Genomic DNA, 13,916 nt, shown 5'->3' on the forward strand with positions numbered 1-13,916 from the left:
TTTCATTTAGCTGACAAAATCTGTCACATGTGAATCTCAAACAAACCAAAGAGTGATGGCTTACTATACAATAAAATAACACAAATATTCTTATCTTTGCCTGTTCATGATGTTCTCATCCCTACTCTGACATGTTCTCACTGTTGTGCCCATAGTAGGGAGGCCACTAGGAATGTGTATCTAACAAGACTTTGATGATAAGTAAAGCATGCAGTTATATAGAGGTTGTGTGTGAAATGTGAATTACATATCTCTGTCCTCTCATGTCATGTCAGGATGTATAGAGGGCATGTGTTGAGAGTGTGGATGGAAAAAATGAAGCTAAATATCAGTTAGTGTGTTGGAAGTGGCTAGAGAAATGTGTATATGAAGCATATAGGAAGTCCTGTGTGAGGGTGTGTGGGAAAAAAAGAAGCTAAATATCTGTATATTAGTCACTGGGTAATTGGTAGTAATGGCTAGAATTAGTGTGTATGTGAAACCTATAGGCCAGAGAGGCCTTTGTTTTTGTGAGTGCATGTGAAGGAGAGAGATGGGGAGGGAGAGCCCATGGGTTGTAGTGTTTCAGATATTTCTGGTTATTGTTACAATAGCCTATTTCTGTTTGCTTCTGTCAAGTATGTAATAATTATTCAGATGAGCAAAACATTAATCTTACTTTTTTATAGTCAACATAAATGTCTGAGATGATCTGATACGATTTTAACAAAGTAATATTTAATTTTCAATGTATATATTGTATTTATATATGGATTCGTTTTAGTGTTCATAATGTTACAGTTTAGAAACGACGTTGAATTTAACAGTCCCAAGCTTTTCATGCCAAGAAAGTTTGTATGTAGCCTACTCGGGTCTTCATAAGAAGTGCAATCGATTACCGTGTAAACGCAATGATATAGTTCACTCTGTGACTGGATAGCATGAGAAATGTACATATTAAACTAAACACAGAATTCATGATAAATGTGAAAATAGCAAATGTTTTTGAGGTATATATTGTATGTAACAGGAAAAGGCATGTCAAATAAAAACGAAGGATCCTAAAAGAATCATCAGATTGATTACTCCACCTGTGACCTGTACGGTAAGGAACGCCCACGTCCAGCACGCAGCCTGAGCACGGTGGGGGTGGGAAACCTGCTAGTATCTTCTTGTCGTTGGTGAGGTAGTCCGATATATCCTGCGCGCTGTAAGTATGCTAATTTAAGATTTGAGAGTTTTGTAAAAATGTGTCGTGTTTGCGATTAAACGAACTGTGTTTAGATAAAATGTATTAAGGGACAAAATGAACTAAATTTAAAAAGTATATATTTAAATGCTTTAACAGGCTCCGTCCGCGTGGTTTATCAAGGTAGCGTGTCAGATTTGAGCATTGTCTGAAAAGTTTTGTTGAAATTGTTAAGAGTAATTCCATTGTTTGTGATGAAGTAAACCGTTTAGTTTTAGTGACGGAGACAATGATCTAAAGAAATAATGAAAGCAGATGTTAGAAAGTACGTGTCAGGTTATATAGTAATGATTTAACATGCTCCATTCACGTAGTTGAGTACTTATGAAACTAGCGAGTTCGCCATTGTGAAAACTAGTGCCAGTTGTTCAGACGGCCTCCTAAATAGTGATAACTGTCGTGCAATAAAAAATATACAGTATGTTTACATTTACAAAAGTCAACAAAACTAATCATTTCAGGTTGCATGTACTTCAATTAGAAGCGGGTTATTTCGTTTCGTGTAATGTTTTGCGCATGTGTCCTAATGAAGGTGTATATTTAATGCATAAAAACGTTTATCGAAAAGTAACGTCACCGTAGTGAAGGCAACGTATATATGTGAATAAGTGTTTTTGTTGCTAAAATAGCCATTGTTTTTGCAAGTGTCGTAATCGCTGTGTTGCTGAGTCACAGCATCTCAAGTTGCTGAGTTATAGTTATAACGTCAACCAAGATGGCGCACGCTAAACATGTTGTAGCTAAGCTAACTATCTACATGGGGCAGGATGTGAATGTCCGTTACGTTAAGTAGCAGCAATACATTTTCAGTACAATGAACACTGACGTGCATAGGAGGTAAAATATGTAAATACGTAAAACAGTCTATCCATGTATTGTGCTGGCTGGAGCGTTGCTTTACATAGTTTGATTTTTAAGTGATTTGCATGTTCTAAATCTATTCCAGCTTTCAGATGTCTGAAAATCACATGCAGTTATTAATGTTTCAGGCAAAATATTTATGCTGGTTTAATGAAATGCATAACTTCATATTGTAAAAGTAATTTTGGTTTTGTTTAAAATGTTCGCTAATATGGCAAAAAGTATGAAGTACTTCCTGAGACAATTTGTGTAGTTTGTGTAGTATACTGTAGGCAGTTATTTTTAATATATACTTAGACATGACTACATTAAGGCTATGCCAGTAGCTAAGGAGTAATGTTTCAACATCCAGTGAATTTATTTGAAAAGTTTGTTTGCTCAACAGTTACCATGTTGGGGTTTGTAGGAATGGTTTAGTCATGCTGTGTGTATGTTTTTGTTTTGTAAGGACATTTTCTAAAATGTTTCAGCTGTCTAAAATCATCTACATTAATTTGTTAGTGAAAGTACAAAGGCTGGTTTAAAGAAGTGTACGAGTTCATAGCAATATCAAAAATAATTGTTAGGTTTGGTATAAAATGTTAGCTAACATGGTTTAGTGTATAAAGTGCAAGGGTGAGTGGTCAGTGTTTGTGCATATGCCTAAAAAGTGTGTAGTGTGAAGAGCACTTGTACTTGCTTTTAAATTACGTGTTCATACGCTAGAATGTATGCAATGGATAAATGACAGAAGTATTGACATGTATGGCATATGACAGGAAGAAGTATTTGAGTTATGTACAGAAATCTTAATTTAGTCCATACAGTTACAATTGTGCACGTAGGTACACTTGTTGCTTTATAACTGATCATTATACGCATTGCCTCTGAATTTTCAGAAATGTCCTGTTTGTGAAAGAATATTGGAAGAAGTAAAAGGTATGTAACCTATGTATTATGTTTGTGTATTACCATATATGGTTAATTATTGTAGCTGTATACTTCTAGAAATGTAGCTTTACACACATTTTATTATATCCAAGAGTATATAAATATATAATTTATAATATATATACTATATAATTTATAGTATAATTTATTGAGTGAGTAATTTGATCCTAACAACGCATTCATATTTTGATGTATAGATATAAAACATGCAGTGAAAATAATTTTAATTAAGAGTAATTGCTTCAGCTCTGTGGTCCATAGTGTCACTGTTGTACTTTATGCAATATCATTGAGCATATGAAGTGACACTGATGTAGAGTTGTAATCGTCCTATTGTAGCTAGGATTTCTTTAAACAGTGCTGTGTTGGGACACTGTTGAAACAAAGGCAACTATTAGGTACAATTTTCACAGTAATGTGTACTTAAAGTAAATCAAATATCATTAAACAACATGGATGCTTAGTTTTTACTCTGAGTAAAAAGGTTAATTGTGTCTGATGTACAACAGCTGTTAAGTGGTAAAGCACATGTTGAGTACACACAGCAGAATCACACAGCTGATGTGCCAAGGATGAAGCAAGAATGTCTTGGATGAAGAACTGCTGGATGAAGATGCATTACACACAAATTTAACTACGTAATTTAAAAGTCTAATTTTGTTAACTTTTGAGTAAGTGATGGTATACTGCTGTACTTAATGGCCACTCACCGTTAATAGATCAGAATGTAAAGGTTAATAAACATCAGCACATTGGCTTAATTTAAACTATAAAAAACTTTAGACACACTGTTAAAATGTCATATTGCAATACATATTTTTTAGTAATGTATTTGCTGATGTGCGTAGTGTTCAGCGAAAATGTTTGACCTATTCCATTGCTAACAGGTGATGTTATCTTAGTTAAGATGTGTAAAAAATGTGGTATTAGAAATGTTTACTCTTTAGTCTTTTTTTAATGTGTTGTGTATGTTACCAAGTACATGATAGGCACTACAGAAGCGTCTTTTGCAAAATTATGCATATTTGCTTCTCTTAGAAAGTTTATGAATATATAGTCATTTGTTCTTTATATTTGTATTTAAGTATGGCATTACAGAAAAGCAGTCCAATTTATTTTGTTTAGGCTAAGAAGGTTCTTTGTGTCTGATGTACAACAGTTGTTAAGTGGTAAAGCACATGTTGAGTACACACAGCAGAATCACACAGCTGATGTGCCATGGATGAAGCAAGAATGTCTTGGATGAAGACCTGCTGGATGAACATTCTTCTCACACACAAACATAATTTTAACCATGTAGCTAAAATGTCGTTCTAGTACAGTATATATGTATGGTAGTGGTGGAATGTTTTTTGAACAGTATTTGTATGTATGTTCTGATATGGCACATCAGTACAGAATAGTACTGGGAACATTAATCTGTTTTACATCTGTTAAATGGTAAAGCACAAGGGCACAAAACCAAATCATCCAGCTGTTGTGCTAATAATAAAGCAAGTGGTGATGTGCTGCTTAGTATATCATGTTTATACTATTTAATATACTTTGAGCAAAGTGCCACACTAGCAGTGCTTACAGCAATACTAGTAATGATGTGTGTGTGTGTTCGAGGGAAGGTAAATTCAAAAGCGGACTTAAAACATGCATAGTCGTAAACATTTTGTTTGTATACGTGTCATAATCCTCTCAATATGTTGAGCATATCTGTAACTGATTTTCATGTGCATAAATGTTTAATGCTCATCTAGGCATGTGTAATTGTATCCCTTTTCAGATGCCACGAACAAAAGCTTCTCTGCGTTCGGCAGCAGCAAAAAGACGAAAGGCTTTGCAGAGTGCTGCCTGTGTAGTACCAGTTGACCATCAAGTGAGTTAGCCAAAATGATTGTTGCTAACATATTTAAACATAGGAGGTTAACATGGTAAGGATACCAACTTTATACAGAAATTAGAACTATTGTGCATGTATGTAATCATAATTGGTAAGGTTAATGTCAGTTTGATGCAGTATAAGCTATTAACAAATATATGAATACATGTTTTGTTTTTTAGATGCCAGCTGCTGTGGGTGATGGTGTACTTGATCCAGAGGTGTCTCCTAAGGTGGTGGTGCCTGAAATTCTTTGTTTTTGCAAAATAAAATTTGATAAGTTAGGTTTAGAATGGAGGAGCAACAGATTGGTTTGCACACTTTTAGATTTTACTGAATAAGTTGTAACTGATTCAAGCAGTTTCTAGCAGTTACTTGTGCATTTGTTATGCTTCTACATTGAGTATTGGTCATCCAAACATTCCTTCAAGTTGGTTATTTTAGCTGAATTGTTTCTCCCTCTCTTTCTGTATCTTTTTTTCATTAGGTGCCGGCTGGTAATGCTTGTGTTGATGGGAGATGCAAGAACCGATCTTCAGGGGTTGTGCTACCTCTTCAAAAAAAAGCTCATCAAATACCTGAGGTTGTGCTACCTCTTCAAAAAAAAGCTCATCAAATACCTGAGGTTGTGCTACCTCTTCAAAAAAAAGCTCATGAACACCTTGCCCCAATGGCTTGTCAAATACCTGCCCCAATGGCTTGTCAAATACCTGCCCCAATGGCTTGTCAAATACCTGCATCAACCGTATTTCATAAACCTGTCCCACTGGTTTGTGGTACTACTGTAAATGTTTGTGTTAACTCTCCCAAGGTCAAGATGTTGAGGGGCTCTTTTCATCAAGGACATCCCAAGTTTGGAATTAATGGTAATAAGCAGTGTGTAGCTAACAGTGTAACGGCAATAATGATGTCCAAAGTGAAGAATGTGCTGACATGGACTACAGCTGACCTGGATGGCATCCTCCTGAATGGGGATAAACTGTACAGCATGTTTAGAGATGAAGGAAGAATTCATGATCCTTCTGGTTACCTGTTTATTGCAGACTTGCCTACACAACTTGAGTTTCATACTCGCACTTTTGATTTAAACTATAGTGATGAAATGTTTGTAGGTCAATTTGGTGTTCACGAGTATGGAGAAATGCAAAATGTCTACATGTCACATGATGAAGCGTTGGTCAAAGTTTTCTCCCGATTTGATGCTTGTTTATTCACAGTAAAATTCAACACATGTTGTATGATTAAACAGGATTCGTGGTATGTACTTATTGACTCGCATTCACGTAACGCACATGGTGAAGATACAAACTCAGGTAAAAGTTTAGTGGCGTACCATGCTACTATGCAGTCTCTTCTAAACCATGTAACAATACTTGGTCTCTCATTATATGCAGAAGGAATGCCGTTTGAAATAACGGGTGTTGTCGTCACTGTAAATGACATAATTGTGATGACGGAAAACTTTAAATGTAACCATTTATCTGGAACTACAGATGTTTGTGAAAGTACAACAGGAGATGACGGAGCATGCAACAGAGAATTGCTATATATCGACGCACTGACATACGAAAATGTTAGCGAATATAGCATAGACACAAACCTTTCAGCTAAGCATGTGAATAGCGGCAGAAGTGGGCTTGTTAAAGGTGTGTTGAGTGAAACACAAAGCCAGAACAGGAAACCGAAAGGTGGTCTGACTGTCACTGCAGACCGAGAGCTCTACAGCAGTGTGCAAAAACTAAATCGTAACACAAATGAACATGAAATCAATAAAGGTGATGCATTTGATAGTTCACAACACTGTAGCAAAGGAAACGAGCAAAGTAAACGTAAAGCAGCTGAAAATAATTCCCATATTAAAGGAGGACCAGACTTGCATGTCGAAAAACGAATAAAACATGTGAACCATGCCGATATATCCGTGAGAAATGACAGTGACGTGCTGATCGGCGATACACACCATGAAAACTTTCAGTTTTGTCCACTGACAGTAAAACAGCAGAAGACCTTGTGTTTAAGACATAACATTGTGTATATCGATCATGCTCGTGTAGACGTAACTGTGCCTGTGCCCATGGGTGAACCTTGTCAAACTCAAGCTATCGTCGGTGACGGAAACTGCTTTTTTAGATCACTGGCATTCGCAATTAGCGGAAGCGAGAAAGAGCACATAAAAATCCGGCGAGCTGTGACTGCACATATAGAAGGAAACCAATCTAAATACATTAATTGTCTTCGCCAAGGGTATTCTTCTGTTGCAAATTACATTACTACTTCGCGAATGAAATACGTAGGAACATGGGCCACTGAAGTTGAAATACAAGCAGCAGCTAATCTTTTAGCTATGGATATTTTTACATACACTAGAAATTCCTGGCTAAAATATTCATCGTGTAGCACCTGCAATCAAGATGCGGGAATTTATCTCAAACTTTGTAGCGAGTTTCATTATGAAGTAGTCACATGTGTTAAAGTGCCTGATGGAGAGACTTGCGCCGCATTGTGCTTACTGGGGTGTGACCGAAAATCAGAAACTACGTTGAGTCGTTCTGAACTTCAGAAACAGAGAATCAAACAACAAAGGGGAAAAAAGAAAACTGAGGAAAAGACTCAGAGAATGCTGAAACGATACCGTGAAAATGAAATATACAGAGAACATGTGAAAACACGGAGCAGTGTTCAATACGCAACTAATGTGCAATACAAAGAACACAAGAAAAACATAAGCATAAAGAAATATGCTACTGACATGGAACACAGAGAAAAAATTAAACAAGCAAGTGTGAACAAATATGCTACTGACATGGAACACAGAGGAAAAGTTAAACAAGTAAGTGTAAACAAATATGCAACTGATATGGAACACAGAGGAAAAGTTAAACAAGTAAGTGTAAACAAATATGCAACTGATATGGAACACAGAGGAAAAGTTAAACAAGCAAGTGTAAACAAATATGCCACAGACATGGAACACAGGGAACATGTAAAACAATTCAGTATTAATAAATATTCTACAAATGAACATCACAGAGAGGCTATAAAAAGACAGAGTTTTGAAGCTTATCATACTGATCCACAGCATCAAGCAGCTAAGAAACAATGTACTCTAGAGAGATATAAAACTGACAACTGCTATGCTAATGCTATGAAAATCAGAAGTAAAGAAAGGCACATGGCAGAAAAAAATAAACAGAAAGACATTAACTATGTATTTGAAGAATTCAAAAAGAAAATAAGTACAGGTCCTGAATATGTGTGTTCAGTATGCCATCGGACACTGTTCAAACATCAAGTCATAAAATGCAAAAAAGATACATATCTCAACAAAGCCCAGATGGTTCCATCCATAGCAGAGAGATGTATTACTGAAACATACTTACATAAATGTATTCGTGTCTGTGATCAAGAGTGCAACATTAAAACTGGCCCTGCTGGATCACTGTGGATTTGCTACACATGTCACAGAAAGATTCTTAATGGGAAAATGCCAGAAGAAAGTGTTATGAACAATCTTGCACTAGAACCAATTCCTGCTGAACTACAGAATCTAAACTCACTTGAACAACATCTGATTGGGATGAATATTCCATTCATGAGACTTGTGTCTTTACCAAAAGGTGGACAGAATGGTGTTCATGGACCTGTTGTGTGTGTTCCATCTAACATTACTGACGTGACTGAAGTCCTACCAAGATCAGAAAATGTAGATTTTATGATTCGCATAAAACTAAAGCGGAAATTGACTTACAAGGGGCACTATGAGTACAAATTTGTAAATTCAGAAAAGATAAAGGATGCTTTATTTTACCTAAAAGAACATAATGACTTTTACAGAGATGTGGAGTTTAATGATGACTGGGTAAATCCACTAAATAAAACTGAACATGAAACACAAGAGCCTGATGACACATGTACACAGCATGTTGATGAGGAAAACATTGAGGACAATAATGAATCTGAAGATGTGGATATAGATGAAACCTTGCACGACAGACAACAGCACGGTATGTTTATGGATACCTGTTTACAACCTGTTGATATTGCACAAGAGCTATTGGATCAGCACTTTGATGGCATAATGTCTGTGGCACCTGCAGAAGGTAATAATCCTGTAAGGCTCTTGAACGATCATTCAAATGAGGCGAAGTGTTTTCCAGTTCTATTTCCAAATGGTGTGGGTACTTTTCATGACCACAGAAAAGAGAAACTTACACTGAGCAGATACTTGAACACCAGAATACTCAACGCAGACGGACGTTTTGCAAAGAACTTGGACTATATTTTTTATGGTCAATATTTGTCTGAGTTAAATCAGATCATATCAAATGTGTCTATTGCATTGAGAAAAGGACATGATACACACAACAAACCTTTGATTACCTCAGAAATGTTGACAAACAGAGAAGCCTTACAAAACATTTTTAATTTTGATGAAGGGTATAAATTCTTAAGACCTATTCGTGGCACACCTCCTTTCTGGCAAAGTGTTCAAAAAGACCTGTTTGCAATGGTACGACAACTGGGTATTCCCACATGGTTTTGCTCATTTTCATCTGCTGATCTGCGTTGGCCAGAATTATTAAAAACCATTCTCAAACAAGAGGGGAGAGAAACTTCTACTGATGATCTAGACTGGTCAGAAAGATGTGCTCTATTAAAAACTAACCCTGTCACAGCAGCCAGGATGTTTGAACATCGATTCCACTCCTTCCTTAAAGATGTGATCATGTCTGAAGCCCAACCGATTGGGGAAATTGTTGATTACTTTTACAGAGTTGAATTTCAACAGCGTGGCTCACCTCACACTCACTGCTTGTTTTGGGTCAAAGATGCACCTCAAGTTGACAAAAATGATGATGATGAAGTTGTGTCATTTGTAGATCATTATGTGACATGTGAAAAGCCATCGGAGGATGACAAAGAAATGCACGAAATTGTTTCCAGTGTACAACAACACAGCAAAAGGCATTCCAAATCATGCAAAAAAAGGGGGACAGCTTGTCGGTTCAACTTTCCACGCCCTCCAAGTACCAGAACATTTATCTCAAGACGTAAAATTGAAAACACTGAAAAAGACACTGATGATAAAAATGCCAATTATGTGCAATTAGTCACTGGTAATAACATGCCTTCAATGGAAAGGGATGTAGCAGAAGCGATTATGAAAAAAGTAAAGGATGCTTTATTGAACACAGATGCCATCTTTAACTCTACTGAGGAGTTATTTGCTTCAATTGGTATAAGTCAAGAAATATTTGAAGCTGCTTACATACGAATGTCCCGAAAAACTACTTTTGTCCTAAAGAGAAAACCAGGTGACATATGGGTAAACCAATACAACAGAGATCTTTTGCGTTGTTGGAATGCAAATATGGACATTCAGTTTGTAGTTGATGCATATTCCTGCATTGTGTATATCATCTCTTACATTTCCAAAGCTGAGAGAGAGATGGGATTGCTTTTGTCACGTACTCAGAAAGAAGCCACAGAACAAGGCAATGTTGACGCTAAACAGGCTTTACGGAAAGTCGGCAGTGTATTTTTGCACAATCGAGAGGTTTCCGCTCAGGAAAGTGTATATCGTCTTACAAACATGAAACTGAAAGAAGCATCTCGCAAAGTGCAGTTTATTCCCACCGGTGACAATGTAGTGAGAATGAGTCTTCCACTTCACGTAATACAAACGCGAGCTGAATATGACAATGACGATAATCAAAATATATGGATGAACAGCATCACAGACAGATACAAATGTAGACCCAAAACAGAAGAATTTTCCCAGATGTGTTTAGCCAGTTTCACATCAGAATACAGAATATTGTCAAAATCAGAAAGTTCAGCTCGTGATGCCATAAAGTTGGACAAAAACTTAGGATTTATAAAGAAACGGACACGTACAGAAGCTGCTGTTGTGCGATACGCTCGCTTTTCACCCACAAAACATCCAGAGAAGCATTATCAAAGTATTTTGCAATTGTTTTTGCCTCATTATTTGGATTGTCAACTCAAGCCACCAACTTTCAACACTTATGAGGATTTTTATAAGACTGGGTTTGTCAAATATTCTGATGAAGAAGTCCAATCAGTCAAAACAATAGTAGACTTAAATATGTCATTTTTCGAGAAAGACGCTGACACAATAGATGAAGCTGAAGAACAGTTAAAGAGAAACGGTCCAGTGGAAGATGCTTGGGCAGAGATCTGTCCAGAGAATGAACGTGAACGTTTAGAATGTCTTCACAGAAAAGAAAATGCTACTGATGAAACAGAGCAAAATATTTCTGCTGCTGACATACCTGATTTATTACCAACTGAACCACGCTGTGCTATACGAAAAGAGCAAGGTATGCGAAAAGAGGAAGCAATGTACGTGCTTCGTTCACTGAACGAACAACAGTCTGAAATATTTTACAAAATTCGACATTGGTGTTTAGAAAAGACACTTGGTAAAAACCCTCAGCCATTTCATGTATTTATATGTGGTCCAGGTGGTGTTGGAAAATCCATGTTAATCAAAGCAATATACTACGAATCATGTCGCATCCTGTCACGATTGTCAGATAATCCAGATGAGACGCATGTGTTAATAACAGCTCCAACTGGTGTAAGCGCATTTAACATAGACGCTGCAACAATACACAACTGTTTCTCTATAGGAACTGACGTAACGCTGCCTTATCAACCGCTCGGAGATGAGAAAATAAATTCACTGAGAGCTAAATTGGGAAATCTACAAATAGTCATTATTGATGAAATCTCAATGGTTGATCATAAACTGTTAGCCTACATCCATGGCAGATTGAGACAAATTAAACAACCAGGGGATTATTCTGCTTTTGGAAATGTGTCTATAATTGCAGTTGGAGATTTCTATCAACTTTCTCCTGTGAAAGGAAAGTCTCTATACACTGAACCTAAAGGTGTAAATCTATGGCAGAACCACTTTGCCTTGGTTGAGCTGTCACAAATCATGAGACAAAAAAACATGGAGTTTGCTCAGTTACTCAGTCGGTTAAGACAACGCAAAAGACAAGATAATTTGTCAGAACATGATGTGAACATGTTGAAACTATGTGAAACAGGTGATGAACTGGACAGTACTGCTCTGTATATTTATGCCACAAATGCTGAAGTGGATCTTCACAATGCAAACATGTTGAAGAACGTATGTGCAGATATTAGTATCATTCATGCACAGGACTTTGAAAGGGTTGCAAAAACAGGTCGGCTGGAAAAAATGCATGGACATCATGTTCATACTACCCACACGTCTTTACCAGAATCTCTTCATATCGCTGTAAATGCTCGTGTTATGCTTCTTAAAAACATTGATGTGACAGACGGACTTGTAAACGGTGCATTTGGTACAGTTGCTGAAGTGTGTTTTGATTCTGAAGATGACTTTCCAGCCAAAATATATGTCACATTTGAAAATGAAAGAATAGGACATAAATTAAGAGCAAAACATCCTTGTTTAAAACCAGGATTTGAAAAAGCCACACCAATTGTACCAGAGGAAGAAAGGGTGACAAAAAGTGGTGGAATGCGCCGTCAGTTTCCCCTGAAATTAGCCTGGGCTTGCACTGTTCACAAAGTACAAGGTCTTACTGTGGAAAAGGCAGTTGTTTCACTTAAAAAGATATTTGCAGCAGGACAAGCATATGTAGCATTAAGCCGTGTAACATCTTTGGAAGGCCTTAAGATAAAAGACTTCAAAGAGAGTGCTATTTATGCAAAAGCAGACATTGAGGAGTCATTACAAAACATGCCTTTATTTATTGAACCAGTGAAAGAAGTATCACCATCTCCAGTTTCATACAAGATTCTTCTGCACAACATTGAAGGACTAACATGCCATATGGAAGATGTAAGACATGATCAAAGGTACATGGACGCTGACATGATTTGTCTAACAGAAACCTGGTTAAAGTCACATTATTGTAATGCTGACATAGAACTGTCTGAATTTTCATTTTGTAATCACCCAAGATGTCATTCATATGACACTAGTCAGGCAATATTTGCTGACCTGAAAGAGCAACAACATGGTGGTGTTGGTGTATATTATAAACAGCGTACTGATTGTCAAGTTGTCAATTTACCATGTATGAATATTGAGTGCCTACAGGTCATCCTACCAAAGCTCAATACAACAGTGGCAGTTCTGTACAGACCCCCTTCATACAGTCTGGTAAGATTCCAACATAATCTTCTAAATTTAATTTCTCATATTAACAATTACCCAGGAGGAAAAGTTATCATGGGAGATTTCAATGAAAATCTTTTTGTAACAAATACAATTAGCAATACTATGCAACTCCATGGGTTTACTCAACTTGTAAGAGAAGCAACCTCTGAATATGGCACATTGATTGATCATATATATATCAAAGATATTTCTACAGAAGATATAAGAGTTTCTGTGATGCCAACATATTTCAGTTGCCATGAGTGTCTTGTATTGACCTGTTTTTATTAATGTTCAGTTTCAGGTACTTAACAGCTATACAGTCGAATAACTTTTAATAAGAGGTACAAGAATAACAACTAAGCAATAATAAGAAGTAATAGGTATTACAAAAAAAAGTCCATAATTCGGGGGGAGGGGGATACAGGGGGGTAGAATAACTTGGACGACCCCCTGTGGGAAGGGACCTTAAGGTGTCTCATTAAGTTATGTGAATTTTTATTTGATTTTATTTTAGTTTATGTTTGAAGGGATTAAGGAGCTCAAGCTGTCCTATTTACTGGTTCACAGCATTGATTTTAGGTTATGTTATTTTTATTTTATGATAAAAATCATTCATATAAAAAAACAAAATCAGTAGCACATTCTGTCAATGAATTGATCACATCTCACATTTATGGACTATATCAAAGACACATATCAGATTTTCAAACAGGTAGCAGATATGGTCGGAGATATTACTCCATGTATGTAAGGACTCATCATCTTATGAATTGACAACCTTGTCTGAGAAATTCACATCTAATCATGGCCAAACAAAAATCCTGGATTTAAGATGA

General features: G+C 36.6%; 1 protein-coding gene across 1 annotated transcript; it reads left to right on the plus strand.

Moving 5' to 3' along the window:
- The first annotated feature begins 1,125 nt into the window (after positions 1-1,125).
- On the plus strand, positions 1,126-13,450 carry LOC143521111 (uncharacterized). Its single transcript, XM_077013676.1, has 9 exons — positions 1,126-1,189; positions 2,968-3,007; positions 4,794-4,886; positions 5,072-5,122; positions 5,377-6,202; positions 7,421-7,939; positions 8,054-12,773; positions 13,018-13,080; positions 13,376-13,450. Exons 3-9 carry the CDS (start codon positions 4,794-4,796, stop codon positions 13,413-13,415), a joined length of 6,312 nt encoding a protein of 2,103 aa, XP_076869791.1. The 5' UTR covers positions 1,126-1,189; positions 2,968-3,007; the 3' UTR covers positions 13,416-13,450.
- The last annotated feature ends 466 nt before the right edge of the window (positions 13,451-13,916 follow it).

This window comes from Brachyhypopomus gauderio, chromosome 8 (genome assembly GCF_052324685.1).
Source record: "Brachyhypopomus gauderio isolate BG-103 chromosome 8, BGAUD_0.2, whole genome shotgun sequence".
NCBI lineage: Eukaryota > Metazoa > Chordata > Actinopteri > Gymnotiformes > Hypopomidae > Brachyhypopomus > Brachyhypopomus gauderio.

Coding starts and splice junctions, on each gene's coding strand:
- LOC143521111 (XM_077013676.1), top strand. CDS start 4,794: ATGCCACGAACAAAAGCTTCTCTGCGTTCGGCAGCAGCAAAAAGACGA. Junction 5,123..5,376: donor ATCCAGAGGTGTCTCCTAAG/GTGGTGGTGCCT, acceptor TTTTTTCATTAG/GTGCCGGCTGGTAATGCTTG. Junction 13,081..13,375: donor GACCCCCTTCATACAGTCTG/GTAAGATTCCAA, acceptor ATTAATGTTCAG/TTTCAGGTACTTAACAGCTA.